General features: G+C 39.8%; 1 protein-coding gene and 1 long non-coding RNA gene across 14 annotated transcripts in view; one reads left to right on the forward strand and one right to left on the reverse strand.

Annotated features, from left to right (window-relative positions):
* Window positions 1-25,174, reverse strand: part of DCLK1 (doublecortin like kinase 1) — a 324,115-nt gene that overhangs the window by 151,563 nt on the left and 147,378 nt on the right. For all 13 annotated transcript variants that reach the window (XM_070239519.1, XM_023621506.2, XM_023621510.2 and 10 more), the window contains exon 4: window positions 1,993-2,092. In XM_070239519.1, the coding sequence (XP_070095620.1) occupies window positions 1,993-2,092 (100 nt within the window). The remainder of the gene's footprint in view (window positions 1-1,992; window positions 2,093-25,174) is intronic.
* On the forward strand, window positions 8,793-10,587 carry LOC138918347 (uncharacterized). Its single transcript, XR_011427680.1, has 2 exons — window positions 8,793-8,884; window positions 10,413-10,587. It is a non-coding gene; the product is annotated as an uncharacterized lncRNA (long non-coding RNA).

Below are 25,174 nucleotides of genomic sequence, written 5' to 3' on the forward strand. Positions count from 1 at the left end.
AGGGTATATTCATCAGGGGAAAGGATGTGAAATTCTCACTTTCTTACTAAAATAGTTTGAAGCGGTCCTTCAAAAGAGCCAAACCATACATTATTGGCAAGGTGTCCTGACGAAAATGTGCACAAGGACTGCTGTGTAGATAGATAGATAGATAGATAGATAGATAGATAGATAGATAGATAGATAATCTGTGTGTATTCTTTTTAATGAGAAAGGATTCTAAAGGGAAATCACAGGAGATTTTCCGCTGTCCCTTTCAGAAAGCCTGCAAGCCCATCATCCCAGGTGAATCTGAGTAGGCTGCAGCATCCTGGGTTGAGAGCACATGGTCAGCAGGGAAAGCCCAGCCCCACGGCCTCTCAAGCCGGGCTAGGTGGAGGAGAGGCCCCAAGTCTACCTGGGGGCTCAATAGAGTCGAAGGACTTGGGGATCCCAGGCCAACACTGCTAATCTGAAACTGAGCTTATTCCAGCTTGAATTTGACAGGCTGTTTCCTATATCAAAGCAACAAATGAAACTTTCATTTCAGAACACATCTGTTCTCTCGGACCATTCTATCAGAAGCAGCTATTTTCTTTAAATTGAAAGTCAAGGCAGTTTATTTTTCTCAAAACTGCTGTCGGCTCTTCTGTCTGACTCCGAACAATTCACTTGTTCTGCACAATGGCAACGCTGTCATAGCCTGAAAAAGGGGTGTGATGGGGAGAGGCCCTCCCCAAGGATACTGTATGCGTGACAAATTTACATAAATCTTTGACCCTAAAAGACACGTCTATCAGAGATAAAGATAGGATGTATTTACAGGAAACTTATTCAGAGGAGATACCAAACCAGTCTTCCAGTTAGGACCTTCGAACCCAAACAACTCAAATCTCTTCAAACGACACTTCTATCATGTTATCTATCATATCGTATATACTTTTATTGGGCATTTGAATTTTTCATGATAAAGGGGCACTCTTTCTTATCCCTCCCTACATTTAAAAATGACCTCCCTAGCATATTTTGTAGCATATTTAAACGCATGTAGCTATGTTTATATGCAAATAATATAGATACTCTTTGTGAATGTACATCAGCAGTGTTAGAGTGGGACCACTGCATTCATTACATCACCTACTCTATTATGTTAGTGCTCAAAAATTTCCTATCCACTTTGTCAAAAGCTTATTAATTTGGTTTTTTTTGCATTCATCTAAGCAAAAAATTCATTATCACTTCAAAAAGCATTTCCAACTATCTGGAATTTGAATTGTCAATAAATGTGTAATATTTCCCTCATTGAACTAGAAGCAATATTATCAAAGAAAGGTCTCTGCTCAGTGCAATAATCTTTTCTGTGACGCTGTTAGATTCTGAGGTGATTTATAGCGTCAAAAAAAATCATTCTTGAAGTCACAACCTTTCATATTCACGTCCTAAGATATGTCTTTCCCTCTTTATCAACTGTCTCTTCTTTATCAATCACAGACAATCACATTTCATTTTAATGGAAGGACCACTACCCTCTTCTCTTTGGATCCCTCACAGATGCTAATAACATACAAATTCTGAAATATTTAAAAGAAAAGGGATACCAGGCCACTTTCCCAGTTAGGAACTAAAGGACGCCACATGAAAGCTGAGCCTAGAAACACACTCAATAATTTTATGCTTATAAATCTGTCAACTATAAATTTTGAGAAAAATATACAATTAAAAATATAGAAATCTGCACCACGGTTTTCTGTAGAACATCAATTTAGTTATGAAATGGTTATAAATTAGCCATTGGTAATTTATTCTTCTAAATGATTTAACCTTTCCAATGATCATTTCATCTGTTTTCTATATAAAAAAAAATCAAAAGAAATCTGAGATATGGAAAAGACAGGCTGGTCAAGGGTCTGAAACTGATTTGGTAGCTTTGGGGTTGACATAATCTTGGCCTGGTGCAGCTCATTTTGGAAAGCTGCCTCAAATTTCCCCTGGTTTTGAACTTTTTTTCCTTACCACTTTCATCTAGCAAGAAATCATCCTGGTAACGGAACTTCTCCGGTCCACATGCAATAAAAATGTCATCGTCACCAAAAAAGTCCTGAAGGCACACCACCTACAAGAGAAAAGCATAGCACTCAGCAAGGGGTCAGCAGAACAGCAATTACACCAACGCATCCCTGCCAGTGGACGTCTGCATAAAGCCACTTCCCGGCTAATGGAATCAACGGGCAGCTTCTCCAGAGGCATTTCAAAAGAAGGATTCGAGCATCTGTTACTAGTAAGAAACATGTTATGTTTCAGTTGTGCAGGAAGACGGGATAAGGAAAATAGAACCGGGAACTGTCACATTTATTACTTGATATATCAATAGGCTATGAAGTGCCCTTTATTTTCATAACAGAGCGAATGCAACAACATGTGGAAAAGGAGCTCCCCTTTATTCCTCTGAATGTAATATTCCTCGACAGCAGTAAAAGTCAGCACATGATTTTAGCAACAAATATGTTTTTTAGTAGCTGATGTCATAGTTCGCACATGATGATCACTGTTTGGGGTAATTAGTGAAGAAAAATACTTGTAGCATAATACGAATATAATGATTTCCTTTAGATGCCTTCTAACTCTAGTTGAAACAAAAATGGAAACTTTCATAAAAGGATAATAGAAATTTTAAGTTATTGCTGAGATTTAGATATGCAGACTATGGCAACCGTATACCTGCCGCTCAGGCTATGTTAAACTTGGAAACTCCCATGCTGCCCGACTTCTTGTAGTCATGCAAAATAAAAGTTTTAAAACAAGCTTTTGATATTTACTCATCTTATTCTCCAATAAGAACTTTAACAGAGCTAAGTGTCATTTTTCAAGTTGATGTGATCAAAATGAATAATTTCAAGCACACTGCTCTCTGTCTTTGGCTATGTGGTGTAATATTTTGTTCACAATATGTATAATAATAACAGAAGGCACAGGCAACACTGCTGACTTCTATCTATTTTCAATTTCCTTTGACCACTTGGAGTGGCCAATTGAAGACACCCATTGAGAGCTGTATGAAATAGACTTTCTAATAGCATTTTCCCTTGGATATCGGAGGACCACAGACAAACCTTCCTGGGGTGGTAGATTTTTTTGGCCCATGTTTAGTATTAGCTCTTGTCTTACTTGTTTGTAGTTCCATCTGCAAGGCACCTCTGGGATTCTGCTCTGTGTCAATCCCTGGTAGCACTACCCTGACAGATCAAAGGTGCTGTAAGCCTTACAGTGGAAAGTTGGGAGAACACGGCATTATTTAGGGTCCCCAAAGGAAATGATGTGCAGGCTTCAGATAGTCTTTCCAAATACTCTCCCATTTCCAAAGAACCCCTTGGCTGAAGTTTGAAGAATGAAATTGCTATAACAGTTTGATAATAACCATTCAGTATGAATGAGGTGCATCTATGGTCATCAGTGCTCATTCTGTCTGTGAAAGTTTGAAAACACAGGTGATTTACAAGGGACGTTGTCATCATCGAGGAAGAAGGAACAAAGGTCTTCAAGAGTGGTCGTCAGAAGCTCTGGATCTTCTACTTGGGTTAAAAACAGTGAATTCAGAACCCACTCTCCATTTCACGCCTCTTTCTGTCAGATTCCAACCGTGATCTGTTCATCTTTACCTTCATGAGACAGCACCCCCACTCCAGCTTTCTTGATCAGTGTGGTGTCATCCCAACAACCCCATAAAGGCCATTTTCATTTTACATGTGTTAAGCTTTCATTGTGACTACTGTATGCCAGTTAACATATACCATATACATACCAAAATGAATCAGACATGCAGGCATGGCTCTCCTTCAGGTAAAAATGTAAACAATTAACCCTAAAAAGCAGCATTTCCTAAAGTGTGTGAGGTTAATAGGTTTTGTGCCAAAAAGGGTTCCAAGGCCAAATAGATTGGGGAAATACTGAGTTTAACTAACGTAAACAAGTTTCTGTCTTTCTGGTCTTCTCAAAATACTTACTGTGCTAATGTACACCACAGCCCCAAAGAGGAAATAGAAAACTCCAGTATTTCCCAAACTTATTGGATTCTGGAATCCTTTTCTGACACAGCATCTCATGGACTAGCATTTGACAGGGTTCCCTTTGGTACTGTGCTGACAGCCATAGATGAAAACACACAAAGGAAAGGACAGTTACCCACTCCCCTCCTGGGCCGCCATATTTCTCTAGCTGATAAATATTTATTTGCTAATGTTTTTACTCATTCAAACATTTATGATGGGCATACTCTGTGTCAGACTCTGTGCCAAACATTATGATGACAAATCTCTGACAGACGGAAAATATTATTTTCCAAAGGAAATTATTCTTTCTTTCCACATAGTCCCATTGTTTGCATTTTAGAATATCAGATTGCTAACCAGATCACATTCATCTACATATGCATGTTTTATGCTACTGTTAAGTGGACAAATAGCTATTATTAAAGCCATAACACATTATAAGCAGGCTGCCAGCCAACTGCTTTCCATCATCTATCAATGACCGTCCTCCAAGCCTGAGACTCAGAGAACAGAACAACGATACAGCTTGGACAGTTTAGGTCCAATTCTGTTGATAAGTGGGAAGTGAAACATGATGAACTTTGATGTTGTCTCCAACTCTAGGATTCCAAGAACTTAAAAGGAATGCCGCAACTGTTCAGGAAAAGTAACTGTCATCATCCAGCACAAAAAGACAGGGAAAAGTCATTTCAGTGCCAAGCAACACGTATGCATTTACCTCTCAATCTTCGGTGATTGAAATCAAATAATTTGTTGAGCTATCAGAAACTGAGATGTTTTCTGTGCTTTCTGCTCTGGCATCATTTAGCTATTGCCCTGCTCACAACCTCCCACCGGGAAGGTGGGTATGGTCAGTAGACCAAATACTGATTTATAAAATTGCTCCCTGTTAGAAGCCTTGGTAAAAGATGTGATAGCAAATGAGGTTTAAAAGCAATGTTACAATGAAGATGGATTTAGGATAATCTGTGCACTTCAATTATCCATGCTTTCACTCTCTATCATTGATCTAGAGGTAGCTATAATGTATTCCATCTGACAAAAAGGAATAACAGAGGAAGATTTACAACCCTCTTCTCTAGACCAATATACTTTGAGAATTTTCATTTAGGCATTACTGTACATTCTGATATCAAACGCTTAGAAAAGGTAGACAAATGCTAAACCAATGTTTTGCAGAATGATCTAATTTTATATATCCACACAGTTTTATTCCTTTCTAAGTTTGAGGTTCTCAAAATGCAGTGTGGTAACCAGCTCTCAAAAATAAGTTTCATTTATGGATTAAAAATCATGCTCCTTGGGGCCAGACCCGTGGCCTGGTGGTTGGGTTTGGCGCACTGTGCTTCAGCCGCCCTTGTTCGCAAGTTCGGATTCTGGGTGTGAATGTATACCACTCATCAGCCATTCTGTGGCAGTGACCCACATATAAAGTGGAGGAAGACTGGCACAGAGGTTTGCTCAGGGCTAATCTTCCTCAAGTAAAAAAAGAGGAAGATTGGCAACAGATGTTAGCTCAGCAAAAAACAGATGTCCCTCAGCAAAAAAAAAAAAAAAAACACACAAATAAACATGCTCCTTGCTACAATGAGATAGTGACGGTTGACCTATTCTTTCACGAAATCTCTGCTCAGTAGGTATCATATGCTGGAAGCATCCACCAAGATCCGATACAGGGAAGATGCAAAGGCAGAGATATCAAGTTTGAGAAAAGAGAGACGTCCAACTAGTGGAGAAGCAGTGGCTTCCTCTACAAGCTTTCCTGTATCACCATCATTCTCCTGGCCCCCAAAAGAGTTTGTATTGTCAGTACCTACTCTTCTCCATTGCCTATGGCCATAAATTCTGCTTCTGCAACATCTCTCAAACCCAGGCCTTTTTCTGTGCCCCCTCCCTTCAGCCCCATCACAGGTCAGTCCAGAGCTTATCCTCCTACCTGTGGCCTTTGATATTTCCTTCTTGTGGATTTTCTCATCTCCATTTCCTTTCTCTCCAGTCCATCCTGTTAATTCTGTTAATCTACTCTTTCTCAGTAAACTTTCAAAATCTCTCTCCAAGGCTCAGAAAAATATCAATGGCTTACCATGATCTAGTTAAAGTTCATTTTCTGAGCTAGCCATTCCAGATTTTTCAAAATCTGGTTCCAACCTACCTTTCCAGCCAACAGTAAAATAGCTATAACATGGCACCTGATACTTAGCAAGTACCTGTTGGATAGATGGATAGATGGATGGATGGATGGACTGATGAATGGACAGATGTATGTAAGCAAGGATTATGCTCTAACCTGAAACATGTTCCAGTTTATCTGCTTTACTTATTCTTCTTGGAAAAGGGCTTTTTTCCTTCTTACTTGCATGGTTTCTGGTATGAATTTTTTTTCTATTTGGTATCCCCTTTGACCTAACTCTTTGCCTATTCAAATCCCTTCTACAACTCAAGACTCAGTTGGAGATTCAAGCCTTACCTTCTCTATCCTCTCCAATCCAAAATGACTCACCCCTGCCCTGAACCCCTAGTCATCATTCAATTAATGTTTATTGAACATCTATTATTCACCAGCCAATGTGCCAGGCCTTAAGAATATGACTGCTCTCACCCTTCACATTTTCTTCTTCCTACATATGTGTCCAGACTTACACTCCAGAGAATTCCTAACACACTGCTGTGAAATAGTAATTCAGCAGAGAGTGACCTGCATTACCTTCCAGTGGTTTCGTGATGGGCCTGGAGTTAGGTGGCTGAGTTGCAGCTCTTTCTCTGCTACCACTGCTGACTTGGGAAAGTCAGTAAACCCCAGTCAGCTAGCTTGAAACATGTCCTATTTCTAAAGATCCTAAATTTAGTCAGGGCAGAGGCACTGTCTCCTGCTGGGTCTGGTTCTTCAGCATCACGAAGACGTCTGCTCTGGCACAAATTCCCAACAGCACAGCCCTCTCTTCAAAACCCAGGTTCTGAATTAACCCAGCTCTACCACTAAGATGTCAATCTCTTTGTGCCTCAGTTTATCATATCAGTTCTTTTAAGGATTAGATGAGTTAAGATTGTGAATTGGAAGAGAGTAAGCCTTCAATAAATTTCAGCTATTTTTATTAACCTAAAAGTATTTTTACTTCCAAATAAATACACATCAAATGGATATCTAATATAAACAAACAAAAAGTTTAAAAAAACATTGTATGTAGCTCCTGGGCACTATACCAACAGGCTTCTTTCCTAAGTAGATTTGGAAAAAATGTAGCATATGGGGGCCCCTTCTCATTTTGAGAGTGAGGGATTCTACTAGTATATTTATTTTGGTGAAAAGCATACTTTGAATTAGCACCAGGGAATTGGTGCAAAGCTGGTAGAAGCTGCTAACATGAAGTTGGGATATGGTCCATGCCGCTGATTTCCATCAGGCTTCCACTGAAATGATGCTGTGAAAAGTCACTTGCAGTGGGTTCACCTGCATCACAGGTCTGGTTCTGTAAACCACTATCTGAACTCAGGGCCTCTTAGGATATGTCACCAACTTTTAGTTTTGTGGGAACCAGGGAATTGTATTCCTCTGAGAAAACTGTCTTCTATTGAAATGTCCTTACAATAGAAAAGAAATCATATGCGTATTACATGAAGTCATAAAAGAGGTTTATGACACACAATGGTTAATATTCTATCAATTAATTTTCAGTTGTAGTGCATATAATAACCAAACCTAGTGCTTTGGTTATTATATGAAAATCTAACCCCAAATAAAAACATTCCATTTATTGCATCAGACTCTGATGGTGTTTAGCATAATGCTATATCCACTGTATCTCAAAAAACATAGGTGATTATAATTGCCAGATGTGCTGGAAAAAGCCCTTGAATGAGGATCAGGATAGTTGGGTTCTGAGCCCAAATTTGCCATAATCATTGCATAAACTTGGTCCAGTTACTTAAATTCTTCTGGTTACAGTTTCTGTATTGGTTCTAATATGTTTTACCATAGTAATCACATGATGAAAATATAAAGAAAAAATGAAAATTCTCTTTTTGGTATGATACAGCAACAAGAATAGTTCTATAAACATTACTACATTTAATCCTCAATATACGTTATTACATTTAATCCTCTCTGCTAGGAAGTAGAGACTATTTGACAATAGGTAGATGTTATTAGTATCTCTATTTTACAGATAAAAAAACCTAGCCAGATTTAAAGGAAGATCCGTAAGAATTTGAAACCAGGTCATTCGGGCTCATGACCACCAAGCTGCAGGAGAACAAGTTTTGTCGAATGCAATAGAAACATGTACTCTTACATTTGTGTATCATATATTTCATTTGATAAAACCATTGTAATAATCGTTATCATAAACTGCATATTAATAGTTTATAATAAAAAGTGTCTAATAAAAATTTTTTAAAGGAAGTTTGAATTATTGCTTTGACTCAAGGAAACGTATTCAGTTTTCTGACTCTCTTTATGTGAAATCTGAATTCATATCTTTTCTGTTAACTTGTCATTAGGCACACTCATCCCAGGAGACTAGCTGCTTACAGGGAGAAAAAAAAAACCCACTGCAGACAAATATGGACTTCCTCTCCTCTGAGCTTCCGGTTTGAGTTGCTCCGCAAGGGCAGAGACTCAAACAAAGGCAATAAAAGCATCTGCTATTTACACATTTCCAAAGCGGGACGGTGGAATCCATTCCCCCTCACCAGAATGAATCTCCATGGTGACGGTGACGTCACAGAGCTGGGTGAGATTCTCAGCAGCGTTCAGACAATATTTTCTTTATAAGAGCGCCCTCTACCAATGAAACAGGGGAAATCTCTGTAGCCACGGCCTCATTTGTTTGAAGCCCCACAAGTCTCTGCTTCCTTACCAGGTGACTCTGTGTTAGAGACCCTAAAATATTTTGCCGTCACCTATTAAGATATTCTAAGTGAGATTACAAACAATCGCAAAAATAAAAGCCAAGGAATTCGATCCATTTATTGGAATCATTGGGTATGGCACAACCTTCATAGTTTTTTTTTTTAATATTTATTTATAATTTCTCCTTCTTCTTGATACCAGTTAAAAAGGATAGGTTTAAAGGTTTTGTTGCACACATTTTAATGAGATGATCTTTACCAAAAAGGAATGCTTATATCTTCTGTAAAAATAATTCAGTCACCTGAGTATCTAATACACCAGAATCAACAACCTCCTTCTTTCCGCACAATTCGTAATGTAACCATTATAATTAGCTTTCAGTTAAACTTGGCACTTATGGGCCCCCTCATCCTGCCAAAGCTTAATTTTGAGAAGGTTACTCTTCCAATTTCATTCCATACTTGGCTTCTTTTCTACACTCTTAGCATTGAGAGTTGTTATGCCACATGATATTATAAATCAACCACTGTGAATTTTTCTGTTCTATATAATCATGTTAATTCCATACATTTTTGCCTCTAAAATAGTCTCCAATTAGTTTTATAGCCAAATGTTAGGAATGTGTTATTGTCATAAAAATACATTCTCCATCATTCCTTTATCATCTTTTCATTTCTTTGATGATAAACTTATGCAAACAATAATTTACTTTACAATTGTTCTTCTAGCTAGAAATTCTTTTCCTTTTTTTTTTGGAGGAAGGCTAGCCCTGAGCTAACTACCACCAATCCTCCTCTTTTTGCTGAGGAAGACGGCCCTGAGCTAACATCCACGCCCATCTTCCTCTACTTTATACATGGGACGCCTACCACAGCACAGCGTTTGCCAATGCTGGATCCGCACTCAGGATCTGAACCGGTGCACCCCGGGTGACAGAGAAGCGGAATGTGTGAACTTAACCGCTGTGCCACCAGGCTGGCCCCTAGAAATTTCTGATAAAGAAAAATCTTTTTTAAAACTCTAGTTCTTGACCAGAGAAAGATACAGCCACAAAGAAAAGAAATAAATTACTCAAATAATAATAACAAACAGAGAGAGGGAAAAAAAGATCCTCAAACTACTTTTTACGTGTTTGAAGTTCTAAGACTTTTTTTTTTTTTGCAAAAGTGGATAATATTGTTGGAATTCAGAATTGGCTAGTAGCTAACAGTGGAACAAAATGCTAAGGTTTAAAGAAATGGAAAAAAAAATTGTTCTCTTTTGAAATGCTAGCAATTTAATTTGCTGAGTCAATCAGAAAAAAAGCCAACCATCATGGAATGGGAAGTGCATTCACTCCCTAGCCATGTTCTCAGCTGCTGGTCTAGCTGAACAGCATCTAGGGCAGCCTGGAACATACTCTCTGACAGAAGAATGCACTCTTCATCCATGGGGCCCTGTCTTCCATGGGCTCAGATGGCAACCTATTCTAAATGATCGATCTTTCATTACTTACCCTGTTGTTTTAATACTAACATTTCTTTTTCTTTTTTTTTAAGGTGTAAAGTGACCCTCTAGTAACCAACTACTAACCAGGGACGTTGGCTCTGCCACCTGACAAGTGTGTGACCTTGGACAGCTATTTGATATCTTCAAGCTTCAGTTGCCTCATAGGCAAAATGGGGCTCTCAACACTTATCTTGCAGAGTTAATGGAATAAAGCACTCAGCACAGGCCCGGCCATAGAGAGTGCACAGAGGGAAAAGCAGTTACCATCAGCACGTAGGTCTCTGTGCCCGGCAACATTCTGAGGGAACTGTGGCTATCATTTAAGAATAGAATACTAAAAACCCTGGGAATATCTGGGAGAGGGGTGTGGAGAATGGAATTCACTTCAGATCTCCAATTCTGTTCTCTTGCCAAGTTAACGCCACCTCAATCCCATTACTGTGTTTGGTTTCCCCTACTAACACATCGCTTCTGGTGTCTATCACATCTTTAGAACAGCTTACTCTGCTTGTCACCCTTCACTTAAGGAATTAAATCATGGTCCAAGAAGGTGGAAACTGTTACACAGTCATCTCTTCGGAGAGGGTACAAATAATCTCTGATTGGAACAAAGATGCAAACCCAAATCAATTCCTTCAAGAGGGGTGATATGGTCTGAATGTGTCCCCTAAATTTATATGTTGAAATCCTAACCCCGATGTGATAGTATTGGGCAGTAGGATCTTTGGGAGGTGATTAGGTCATGGGATTAGTGCCCTTATAAAAGAAGCTTGAGGAATTTCCTTCTGCCATGTGAGGTTACAGCGAAAACACAGCCATCCAGGAAGCAGGCTCTCACCAGACACTGAATCTGCAGGCACCTTGATCTTGGACTTCTCAGCCTCTAGAAGTGTGAAAAATAAACTTCTGTTGTGTATAATCCAGTCAGTCTATGGTGTTTTCTTACAGCAGCCCGAATGGACTAAGACAATGGGTGTTCAAAATTGAGGGGGACCATGCCCAAGAATTGGCTTATTTGACTAGCCTGATGTAAGTCATTATTTTCAGGGCTGGCAAAAGAGTTCAACTTACATGGTATTGTTGAGAGAATCTCTAAAAGATCCCTATAAACGGGTAGCTGAGCTGTGGCTGGGTTTCTAATTAAGCAGAAACACTTACTGTGCTCATTGGAAAAAGATGAAATAAAACTATTACGAGACACATGAAGCCATTGACTAGAGAGCCTTTCAAAGTAGATGAGGAAAAACAATCCCCAAGAGGAAAATGTGGCACCGAGAGTTAATACATTGTCTGCTTAATGTTTGAACAGTGATGCTGGGCATAACGCTACCTTCAAACAGCTCTGAGAAATGCTCCAAGCTCTCATTACCAATCCCAAGACATGTTCTGGCTGTCCACAGTGGGAGCCACAAACACAGGATCAGTTGGGGCTGGGCAGGGAATACAGACGAGCCACGCGGGCCAGGCAAACAAACATCAGCGATGCATGTGGCAAACTGGACAATGAACACCATGTCTAAAGTGAGCAGCACCAGGCACCGTGTCCCCCTCTGTTACTTTATTTTATTTTTTAAAATAAGAATTGTTGTCAAATTTAATATCCCCCAATTTAGAAAAAAGTATCTGCAACACCATGTAAATTCATACAAAAGACTCCTCTGGCCTGGATTCAGCCCATGCAACTTTTGACCTAGAAACATCCACATAAAGTTCCTTGAAAATAACCACGCCTTCAAAAAAGATTGACGGAAGTTTATTCTTTTATAAATGTTTACTCTGTGTTTGAGTCTTAGGGGGTCACCATTTGTGAATGCTAAGGTGAAGGACAGAGAAGTGATATTCTGAGATGCTCCCACTAAATGTTCGTAAGCCTGGAAAATACCACGAGCAGGATAGGCTTGGGGCAAACTGAACTTAGAACAAAGGAAATGAGCCACTATGAAGCTGGCCTAAGGTGCCAGGTTCTGGGCATGCGGGTAAATTCAGGAAAAGTACATCACGAAGGCTGGGCTTCAAACACAGAGAACCAAATTGAACCCACAAAACCTGTGTGAGGCAACACCCTCAGATATAGCTTCTCTGGGTCAGGAGATAAAAAATGCATTTAAAGTAACTAGTTGCTCTCCCACAATTTTGTTAACTCTTACTCAACACCCACAACATGACCATCATGGTTCTATGAATTCCCCACCCCCGGTGTTTTCAAAGCATCCCAAGACCACTGCAAAGGCCTTTGAGATGCCAGGCCCTGAAGACAGACTTGACTCAAATCATTACATTGATTCCTCACAAGCACCCTTTGGTAAAACCTGATTTTTAAAAAGCTCTGCAAGTACACTCTTGGACATCAGTTTCAAAAGAATCTTTTCGGACACTGTAACTCCTCAGCTGAGGGAAACAATAGAAAGAATAAACAAATGGGACTTCATCAGACTAAAGAGCTTCTTCAAGGCAAGGGAAAACAGGATTGAAACAAAAAAACAGCTCACTAATTGGGAAAAAATATTCACAAGCCACTTATCCAACAAAGGGTTAATCTCCATAATATACAAAGAACTCACACTGCTTAACAACAAAAAAACAAACAACCCGATCAAAAAATGGGCAGAGGACATGAACAGACATTTCTCAAAAGAAGATATGAATATGGCCAATAGACACATGAAAAGATGTTCATCATCGCTAATCATCAGGGAAATGCAAATCAAAACTACACTAAGATATCACCTTACACCCGTTAGATTGGCAAAAACATCCAAAACCAAGAGTGACAAATGTTGGAGAGGTTGTGGAGAAAAAGGAACCCTCATACACTGTTGGTGGGAATGCAAACTGGTACAGCCACTATGGAAAACAGTATGGAGATTTCTCAAAAAGGTAAAAATAGAAATACCCTATGACCCAGCCATCCCATTACTGGGTATCTATCCTAAGAACCTGATATCAGAAATCTCAAGAGTCTGTTGCACCCCTATGTTCATCGCAGCATTATTTACAATAGCCAAGACGTGGAACCAGCCTACATGCCCAGAAACTGATGATTGGATAAAGAAGATGTGGTATATATACACAATGGAATACTACTCAGCCATAACAAAAGACAAAATTGGCCCATTCACAACAACGTGGATGGACCTCGAGGGTATTATGTTAAGCGAAATAAGCCAGTCAGAGAAAGACGAACTCTATATGACTCCACTCATAGGTGGAATTTAGTATATTGATAAGGAGATCTGATCGGTGGTTACCAGGGAAAAGGGGGGGTGGGGGGAGGGCACAGAGGGGGAAGTGGTGTACCCACAACATGACTAACAAAAATGTACAACTGAAATCTCACAAGGTTGTAATCTATTATAACATTAATAAAAATAAAATAAAATAAAAAAAATAAGCAGAGGGGCCAGCCCAGCGGCACAGCAATTAAGTTCGCACGTTCCACTTTGGCGGCCCAGGGTTCACCGGTTCGGAGGGTGTGGACCTATGCCCCACTTGTCAAGCCATGCTGTGGCAGGTGTCCCACATATAAAGTAGAGGAAGATGGGCACAGATGTTAGCTCAGGGCTAATCTTCCTCAAAAAAAAAAAAAAAGCAGAAAGTCTAGTCTCCCCCACCTCCCTTCCCAATTTTAGGAGTAGGAGCTCTGCAGTCAGACTACTTGGATAGGCATCCCAATATAGACACTCATTAGCAGTGTGACCTTGAGCCATCTGCTTACCCTCTTCGAATCTTAGTTTCCTCCTCTAAAATATGGGATGATAACAGTACCAACCTCACAGGGTTGCTCTGAGTATTAAATAAAATAATTCCTGTAAAGTGCTTAACAAAGTGCCTGGCACAGAATAAATTCGTGACAAAGGCAGCTTTTTTAACGGGATGATAAAACTAAGAGAGTCACATATCTGGTACAAAAACCGTCTACAAAAGTTGCTGTGGAAATCACACTGGGGAACTCAGCATTCCCAAGTTGATGGTGGGGGAAGAGGGGTGGAGCAGTGGCCTTCCATTTTCCTGTTCCTGTGCCCAGGAGCAAGGAACAGAGGTTGATGCAGAGAACCAGAAGCAGACGGAACCCTAAGATTCCAAAAGAAGCACTTCTGCAAAAGCCTAAAAATACTATGGTTGGGGTTTTCCCATCTGTAGGAGCAGGGGAGTGAAAAGGTAGCAAGAGAAAGAACACCAGCCCCAGAACCTACCTTTCTTCTAAAGCACTGACATCTCTCAAAGTAACTAGAGTAGACAAATGTTCAGAGCAGCATTTTTCATAATAACCAAAAAGTGAAAACAACCCAAATGCCCATCAACTGATGAATAGGTAAAATGTGGTAGATCCATACAACAGAATGTTACTTAGCCATAAAAAGGAATGAAGTACTGATACCTACACTACAACATGTATGAACCTTGAAAACATTATGCTAAGTGAAAAAAGTCAGTCACAAAAGGCCAAGTGTTGTACGATTCCATTTATAGGAAATGTCCAGAAGAGGCAAATCTATAGAGACACAAAGTAGATCAGCGGTTGCTTAGGTCTAGGGGTCTTGTGGAGAAATGGAGAATGACTGCTAATGGGTGTGGGGTTTCTTTTTTGGCATTATGAAAATGTTCTAAATTTGATTGTGGTAATGGTTGTACAACTCTGTGGATATACTAAAAACCACTGAACAGTACATTTTAAATGGGTGAATTGTGTGATATGTGAATTACATCTCAATAAAGCTATTTTTAAAAATGAAAAAAAAAAAAAAAAAAAGCTCTGCAAGAAAATCACAATCCAAAGAATTGGTATCTATTTGAGGGATAATAGCATAAAACTAAGTCACTTTGCCTTTTATGTACTTGCATGCTGACTTGTCACTTGAAGTTGCAGGCCAAAAATGACATTCTCAAAGCCATGGAAATATGCTTCTGCCAGGAATATTTGTAAATGTGGCTTGACATTAAACTATGAAGTCGGTTGCTTTAAATATTTCTATTTCTATTTCTAATCTACGTGTCTGAATTTATAGCTTGACATTAAACGGGATTTTTTTACACAATTCAAATTAGTCTTCTCAAGTAAATGATGTTTTTCAAACAATGACAATCCCATAAAGCTGAGATCTCCAAAATGACTGTTAACCACTATCATCACCACCAACACCAGCATCACTGCTGCCATCACTACCGTCACCACTGCCATCACCATCACCAGTGCCACATGCCCATCCCATGGCCACCGCCACCACCATCACCATTACCACCTCCACAATGGGAGACCTCATGAAACTTTGGGGTTTTTCTTAAATGAGCTGAAAACAGAGCCTTTTGTCTCATGTGTTCTGTGCAGCATATTAGTCACCGTTCTGCTCCTCAGATGCTTAATCACTTCTAATTGAGAATAATGATCACAGTGGTATTCAGTCCAAATGCCACCTAAAATTACACTCTAAAATTATTATATAAAGAAATTACTTTTATTTTACCCAAACTCAAACACAACTAATAAAAATATACAGCATCAGAAACATTATTGGAGAAATACACTTATTCTTCCAAAAATATATTTGAGAGCAAGTCAGCTTTTAAAATTGCTATGAAAACATTCTCTGAAATTGCTTGAATAATAATACTGTGTTTGCATAATTGTATTAAGATCTCAGCACAGCTAAAAAAGGCCAAGAGAGAGATGGCAATAGTAAGATAAAAAGTTTTACAGCCCAAAATGAAGGCTTGGTTTCAAAACATTTTGTTTTTAGAAATAAATGCTGATATGGGTAAACAACTATGAATACATACTTGGAGATATTTCTTACTCAATGGCCTTTAAAAAATTATATATAAACAAAATATTGTAGGCATGTATTTCTTGTCTTAATCTTATACTATGTATATTAGAGCGTCTATAATTTTTTTTTTTAATCTAAATCAGAGTTGAGTGAATAACATGGGCTGGCTGCCATTTCCTCACAATGCATGAGCTATAGGTGTAAAGCATCATGACTTCAAATGCCTACAGAGGCCTGGGAGGTAACCTAAACAGTGAAGTGGGGCCAGAATAGCACAGTGCAAATGAGGTGATAAATGGCAATTAACACAGGCAGACAACAGGAAATTGGCGAGGACCGTACTAAACTGGAAGCTTTCCCTCACCTAAATGGGGCAGCAGTCACTCAACACTTGTCATGCAGGAAAGTAGGCTCAGTGTTGCTAGACTGATTGATTTCCTAAAAGAAAGTGAAATCAGATTTTTATTTGAAAGTCCCTGATTTGTAACGGTTGGCAATAAATTTATTTTTTTTATAAAAAAAACATTGCGTACTCCAAATAAAACACACCTGTGTCCTGGATTCAACCCGTGGGCAGGCAGTTTCCAACCTCTGGGGGAGAATTCCACACTAAGTGGCCATTAGCCATGGTTACTGTGAGCAGGGCTGGTCCTCGTGGCTGTGCCAAAAGTCCCAAGGGAGGCAACCAGGCTTCCTGACAGACTCCACCTCCTGTAGTTTCCAAAGGTAGGGTAGGACGTAGTCAAGACCCACCACTTCTGGAAATTAGAGTCTATGAAAAAACCAAAATGGTTTGTCTCGTGTGTGTGCAAACAGGCATGTGGGCATGTCCATGTGTGCTTACACTGACATCCTGGGAAAGGGTGGATTTGTCAACAGAGATTGTTTCTGTGTCCTTCCTCTCTTCCTCCATCCCTAATCATGACTCTCCTTTCCCCCTTCCCAGGAGAGAAGAGTAAAGAAATGGACAGTGTGGAAAACCTATAACAGGAAATTTCAGAGAAAATGTTACCAGCTCAGTAGAGATGGAACAAAATTAAACCGGTCCAATAAAGACCAGAAGCACAATCCACTTCATCCTCCTACTCCTTAAGTCATCCCCTGGCTACAAGGGCTAATCACGGTTTCAAAAGCTACCAGCTTCATCTTAAAAGTGAAAGGTCTCTCTTGAAAAATAACAATCAATCAGTAATTTTCCTTTTGGTCACATCTGCTCTGCCCAAATGTGAAAAATCACCAGGGCCGTTAAAAACTATTAGATGTGTCAGCTCTAGTTAGAAGGATGCAGAGTAAATAAAACTCAACCATCTGGGGAAACAGATTCGGGGCCTAAGACATCAAAGTCAGAGGATAAAAACTGAGGCTTTTCACAAATAAGTTCTAATGGTTGATTTTTATTTATGAGGTTTCTTATAAGTCAGGAGTAAGTTATGTTCCAATTCTCATTTCACAATGCACCGATATGGAATAGCACACCCATAGGTTTGAACTTCTGTAGTAGCTTTGAATAGTAGCTACTATTCAAATAGTAGAGAAAGTCAGGTTTAAAACTCAATTCCATTATTAGCTGAGTGACTTGGGCCACTTACTCAACAGTTGGAAATCTCCTTTTCTTCATAGAGAGAATGAGGCTAATATTGTACCCATCTGTCCAGGATGGTAGAAAGAATTAGATGCAATGATGCATGGACATGTGTCAGGCGTGGAACAAGTGTTCAGTAAAAGGGAAAGAACAGTATATAGCCCTTACACTAATGGTGGTTAAGCATATACTTTCAAGATTACTCTCAGAAAATCAACAATCATGGGAGAGAAGGTAAAATAAATCAGCAGTTTCTACTTTGTCCTTCTCTTGTACTGTTTCTATACAGGAAAGTACTCCATCTAAAAGCTGTCAGACATTAGACAACTGGAAGGCCTTAGAACTGCAATTGACACTAACCAAACCACATGAAAATAACATTTTCTTTCCCTCTGTACACTATCCATTTTTCTTTCATATGTGAGGAAACAGTGCAGTAACTATATTAATATGAGCTATCTCCTTACATCCCCTGAAAATCATTTTCTTTTCAAGTACCTGACAGACGACTGAACAGTCCCTCCATGCTGAAACATTTGTCCACGCCAATCATAACTTCCTTGATGTTCACAGAAATGAAATCTAAGCGTGAACTGCCACAATGAGCAGCCATTTAAAGCCTTAAAACCGTAAAAAAACACAACCATTCAACATAAATCTCAACATCGAGGTTCTCTCCTCGTTTGTAATTTAGACAACTTCAAGTTTTAAATCTAACTCTAATATTAGGTCTCATCATATATAAATAAGGTTAAAACACCACATACAACAGCTATGCTTATAAAATGTATGTAAACAAAACCATCATAATAATTCAATTTCTAAAGAAATGGAGCTATAAACTTCTTTTGTACATTGTTTGTAGTGTTATACTGCCCTTCAGTGTCCAAACACAGGAACTGTTAAAATTTTTTGAGCTCAAGAAATGTCTTTCTATGAACCTTTACAGTGAACGAAATACTTATTTTTTGGTGTCTCCATGAAAGATGTTGCTACAGTTTGAACTGTGTCCCCACTGCCAATTCATATGTTAAAATTCTCATGCCCAGTACCTCAGAATGTGACCTTATTTGGAAATTAGGGTCACTGCAGATGTAATTAGTTAAGATGAGGTCATGCTGGAGTAGCGTGGGCCCCTAATCCAATATGACTGTTGACCGTATAAGAAGGGGAAATATGGGCACAGACATGCACATGGGAAGAACACCACATGAGGATGAAGCAGAGGTCAGGGTGATGCTTTTTTAAGCTAAGGAATGCCAAAGATTGCCAACCAATCACCAGAACTAGGAGAGAGGCATGGAACAGATTCTTCCTCACAACCCTCAGAAGGAGCCAACACTGCTGACACCTTCATCTCTGACTTCTAGCCTCCAGAACTGTGAGACAGTAAATTTCTGCTGTGTAAGCCACCCAGGTGATGGTACTTTGGTACAGCAGCCCAGCAAACTAATACAAGTGTCTATCTTTCATGCACACAAAAATATAGAATAACATAAAAATTTCCCACAGAACATGCTCATCTCAAGTTGACTAAAAAGATAAAAAGGAATGTTCAAAACATAACAGATTATTGTTAAGCTTAAACCTGGAGATTTTTTTTAGTTTAGAACTAGACTTTAAGTTCTAGAGGGTTTTAGAAACAAACTCTAAAGCTTAGGATGACTTACTAAAATATTATAGGTTTCACACTAACCCGAAAGAAAGGCAAACACATGGTTTTTACTCATTTCCCATTTATACCAGTTATCACTTATGCCACAATGACCAGTTCTTGATCGTATGAGAATTGTTTGTACAGATCCTGGATTATCCAGACTCCCTTATTTTCTCCTTATCTTTTCTGCTTTGTTCATTGTTAGCCAGTTGTTTTACATTAACTATGCAGGATAGAGGATTAAGAACAGGAAAGCCTTTATGGGACACCTCCTTAACTTTGAAGATGGAAAGAGAGCGAGAACTAGTCATGACAATGCCCCAAGAGCAAACAGGTTCTAGACAGGACCCTGGACTGCAGTGAATCAGTAGAACTAGATTCTCCTAATCGTGACTCCGTAAGTCACTCTCAATGTGATCCTAAGATCTCCGAGTGCCAGTTTTGTCTTCTCTAAAATGAGGGATTACATTAAATGAGCAGGGGCAATGCTCCCGCTAGCTCTTTAGTTTCATGATTTACAAAGGAACACATGCAATGGGTCAACTGAGGAGGCAAATGTTTATTGCAAGCAGACTACCTGACGTCCTAAAGATGAAACGCATCTTCATCAGCATATGAGGAGCTTCTATAGTTAGCATGGTGGGGAACAATGAAAACAGAATGGATTCTACAATTCATTAGGTGCTCTTATTGAAGGTTTTGGTAGAGCAGGACACCAACAGGAAGCTTTGTTTTTGCCATGTTTTGTGAATGTGAAGACTGTCAAGAATTGACTTTATACTGAGAGGTTCAAGGTATTTCTAAATTTTTGGCATGTTCTGGTCAATAACCTTAAAATGTCAATGTTCAAGTTGTTTTTAGAATCATGAAATAGTTAAATTATTACTGCAATATTATAACAACTTGGGAAAAACCATTTTTTTTAGATAGAAAAATACTTCTAGAACCAGGACATAGTAGTTAAATTATTACTGCGGCATTATAAAGTTAAACTTGGGAAAAACGGTCTTTTTTAGATTAAAAATACTTTTTTTTTAATGCAGTAGAGTCCTCTTGTATTAAATTATAAGATAACTTGGAGTAATCAAGAATTATTATGGCTCCTATTCTCTGCAGAACTTCTGGAAATGAATTAAATTTAGAAGATACGGGGGGTGTAGAAAAGTGCAGAACTAAAGACACTCAAAAGGAATATGCTGTGAAGTGCCAGCTTTTGAGAATTTATAATATAGGGTTGTGACAAAAAAAATAAAAGAAATAGTTTTCACTGACAATGAAACTATAAGAATTCCAGGAGCAAACATTTCGTAAAAGAGGAAATGAACATGCAAATTCTATGAATGCATGACTTAAGAATTCACAGACAGTGCCAGGGTTTTGAAACCCTCCATCCTCCTCTCCTATTTGGCAGGCTCAACTGCCAGATACTGCTACCTAAATCTCTGCCTTCTTAAAGCCATTAAATGCAGTTAACCAAATTACACTGAGGCGAGGCATGTGGCCAGAAATATTTAATTTCATCTCATGAATTCAAATCTTTATAAATAACTTGCTAGAACATACTTTTTAATTTGCTTGCATCCAAGTTTTGCTACACATACAAAAATTGCAGCATCAAACATAACATTCCTGGAAGCTATGACTTCCACGGGGTTCATACACTGAGAGTTGAGGGCCAAATCTGCCTGTTTTTGTACAGCCCATGAGCTAAGAATGCTTTTTTTCATTTTAAAGTGATTGAAAAAATCAAAAGAAGAATAACATTTTGTGGCAGGTGAAACTGATATGAAATTCAAATTGCAGTGTCCTTGAATAAAGTTTTATTGGAACACAGCCATGCTCATTTGTTTCCATATAGTCTATGGCGGTTTTTGAGCCACAATGGCAGAGTTGAGTAGCTGCAACAGAGACCATATGGCTCACAAAGTCTAAAATATCTTCTGTCTGACCCTTTTCAGAAAAAGTTTGTCGATCCCTGACTTAAGTCATAACTTCAGTTGCTTTGACACGAAATCAGCAAGTTCCTTTACACCGTATACTAGGTCTTGGGTCACCAGTGCAGTTTGTTAACCATTCTAAACCTAGCAGTCTTCTGAACACAGGGTAGGTCCTTCATCAATATGTCACAATTCATGATACTAATTTTTTAAAATAAATACACCCAACTGTATTTCAGTGAGCATTACAGGAATATTCCTGTATATGCCAATACCTCACTACTCTGTTCAGACCAATGATCCAGGCTAGGTGTGTGCTGACCATCTGTATGCACATGACCAGTCAATCCAAAGAAGCAGCTCCACCAATTCTGTGCTCTGACTGCAATTTAAATGAACTGACACCAGCATCTGGAGCTTTGGTACTGTGTAGACAGGGCCCTAATTCCATCTGATACCGACATACTCTTCTTCAGCCAAATTTTATTCACTTGCTTCTAAGTGATGTTTCCACATTTTAAAATATTTACTTTTTTTTTAGAGATCTCAGTTTACCAGTTGCTGTAGAAAGCACAGAAAGTGAAAAATTCCTCTTCAGTGAAACCGTGAAATGTCCTCCGAGGAAGGAAAGTTCATTTGAAAGCAGCTAGGGACCAGTTAAGAAATGAAACTACTCTCTCCTCTCCCAGAAGGACTGACTGGAAGCCACTGAGAATCAACCCACACATAATCCCTCCGTTTCCAAGGCTCCATCCACTCACAGGGGGTGGCAAAGGGCACTAACTCTCTTTTTCTTTTCTTTTTCTCTCTCTTTTTTAAAAACCACTTTCTTCTGTGCTGTGCCTGATCTTAGAAATACTGTTCAGGGCCATATAGGAATAAGAATGACCCAAAGATTAAAAAATAAAAACAAAAAGTAACTGAAAGGGATTTGAACCTCTCATCCCAAAGAGAGGAGGGCCATCGGGTGAATTAAGAGAGGTTTGAAACGATATCACAGACGTTAAGGAAAACTTTGTTTTTTCTCAATGCATCTGTGAAAAAAAGAGAGCTCAAAGTAAAGGACAACTTAAAAACAAATACAAGAACTTTCTAAAAATACTATTCATTTAAAAACTGAAATTGGTTCATACTCACGAGGGTGACTATTATTTAAAAAAACAAAAAGCCAGAAAATAAGTATTCGTGAGGATGTGGGGACACTGGAACTCTTGTGTGTTGCTGGTGCAATGTAAAATGGTGCAGCTTCAGTGGAAAAGACTATGGTGGTTCTCCAAAAAAATAAACATAGAATTACCATAGGATCCAGCAATTCCACTTCTGGGTACATACTCAAAAGAAGTGAAAGCAGGGACTGGAAAAGATATTTGTACACCAATGTTCATAGCAGCATTATTCACAACAGCCAAAAGGCAGAAGCAACCCAAGTGTTCATCAATAGAAGAATGAATAAGCAAATGTGTTATAACATACAGTGGAATATTATTCAGTCTTAAAAAGGAAGGAAATTCTGAGATACGCTACAACACGGATGAACCTTGAAGACATTATGCTAAGTGAAACAAGGCAGTTACAAAATAATAAACAATGTATGATTCCACTTATCTGAGGTACCTCGAGTACCTAGAGACTGAAAGTAGAGTGGTGACTGTCAGAGGCTGGAGGAGGGGGAAGTGGAGAGCTATTGTTTAACGGGTACAGAGTTTCACTTGGAGAAGATGAAGAAGTTCTGGAGACGGATGGTGGTGACAGCTGCACAATAATGTGAATGGACTTAATGTCACTGAACTGTACACTTAAAAATAGTTGAAACAGTAAATTTTATGTTATGTATATTTTCCTACCAAAAAACCCACTAAAATTGCCCTCCAAGAAAGCATTGGTATACGCACCTGTCAGACAAATAGTGCTTATGTCCAGCAAGCAATATATACATAAGAAAAAAGTTTCATTCACTTATTTATGCATTGAGAAAAGTAAAGAAAAAAAAACAACAAAAACGAAAATTGTGTTTGTTAAGATGGTACATGTAAAAGAGTGACCAACTTGTCTCAGTTAGCCTGGAAGAGTGGGATTTTCCTGGGTTTAGCTTTAACTCAAAGTCCCATGTCCCTTGAATCCTGGGCAACCCTAGATGGTTAATCACCAGTAAGAGAATTTTAAAATAAACATAATTAACAAAATGTTTGTAACAAGTGTTGGGCTTTCCCCCCGCTGGAAGGTCTTACGAAAATGGAGGAAAGGAAGTTGCCTTGGCTGAGCACCCAGTGCAATCAAGGGTTAGGTGTTGTTCCATTTAATTCTCACAACTTTCCAACCAGGAGTCGGCATCTCCTTACGGGAGAATGAGACAGCTGAGGCTCAGAGATGCTGCGAAGTCACCCAGCTGATCAACAGCAGAGCCGTCACAGGGGAGTGGGGGGGGGTGGAGCAGAGCGAGGACAAGCATGGAAAGAGGGAAAGAGTGGGGGGAGGGAGAGACAGGAAGAGGAGGGGAGAACGGGGAAGAGAGACCATGGGGAGGGCACAAAGTGCCTGCAGGGGAAGGGAGACGAGAGGGGAGCAGAGAAAAAACATGGAGTGTGATTTTTGTGACTAGTTCCTGGCACCAGTCCCTGGATGCCCGCCTGCAGTTCCTGTAGTTGGGTTCTGAGGGATTTCTCTGGGTCTTAATAAGCTCCATTTTTCGTGAGCTGGTGTGTGTGCATTCCAAAACCCAGTATCCCACAATACTGGACAATGCAGTGAACACCGGGCGTGCCCTGATAACCTTCAGGAGAGGCGCAGCCCTGCTCCCCACCAGGTCACATTTTCATGGAGGCACCAGGGTCACCTCTAAGCCCCTTACACTCCAGTCTGTGAGTTCACCACAGGTACTGGTCCATGCTCTGGGGGCAGAAAAGCAGTCCTGGACGACAGGAGGGTAGAGGCCCATAGAAACTTCCACATTTCCTGGAACAGAGGCTTACAAAGCTTTGCCATTTGAACCTGATATGTATGTCTTTTGTAGGCTTCTGCCAATCCCTGGACACCCCTTCCTCACCTCCAGTGCCTGTCTACCTAGCACCCCTCCCACTGTCCTGGCCTGGCCCACTGATGTTCCCTGAGCTCCCCTCCGGCACCTCTCAGTCAGGAAGGAGGGAAGAAAATTGACTGGGAACATCACCCTAAATGTGAATGCTCTCGCTCTCCCTGCCCCTCAATTTCCTCAGGTGTCAGCACTTTTAAAAAAGGAAGCTTATTATGCTAAGCACATCTTTCACTGTGAAATTTCCCAGGCAACGAGGTGAAGTGAGGACGATGTGGAAGGAGGTAAGAAGACATTTTCTTGGCCAGGTGCTGACTTTGGCTGCCCTCGAGTCCACTGCAGACCAGCTCTCCAAGGCCATGAAGTTGTACAGCTTCCTCCTGTCACAGATTCTCTAAAATGCGTGTCAGGGTTTTTCTGTGGACCCCTGGACAATGTCGAGTTCCTGTGCACTGTGCTACCAAGTCACTACGCTGAGTGTGGCCCGGGTATCAGTTCGTCGACCAGCTGTCCAGGGGTTCTTAGGACACCAACCACTGCTCCAAGGTCAGGGCATTTTTTTACATCAAGGTCACAAAAGTGGGTCTAGAAGGGAAGGCTACTGGCTCGGGGTCTTCTCCTCAGGGTTATGTATAAAGTCACTGAAGGCCAGCCAGTGGAGCTGCTAGAACGTTGGACATCAGCTTTGGGCCCCCTTTGAGACAGGTTCTTCCTGTCCCCACCCCACCCCCTCCTCTGCACTCACTAATCTCTCTCTCATATATGATTTTTGTATTACATTGTTTTGTTTCATTTTTAGCCACATGTACTTCAGTCCTGCCATCAGAGACCCATAAAAGGTAA

This window comes from Equus caballus, chromosome 17, assembly GCF_041296265.1.
Source record: "Equus caballus isolate H_3958 breed thoroughbred chromosome 17, TB-T2T, whole genome shotgun sequence".
NCBI lineage: Eukaryota > Metazoa > Chordata > Mammalia > Perissodactyla > Equidae > Equus > Equus caballus.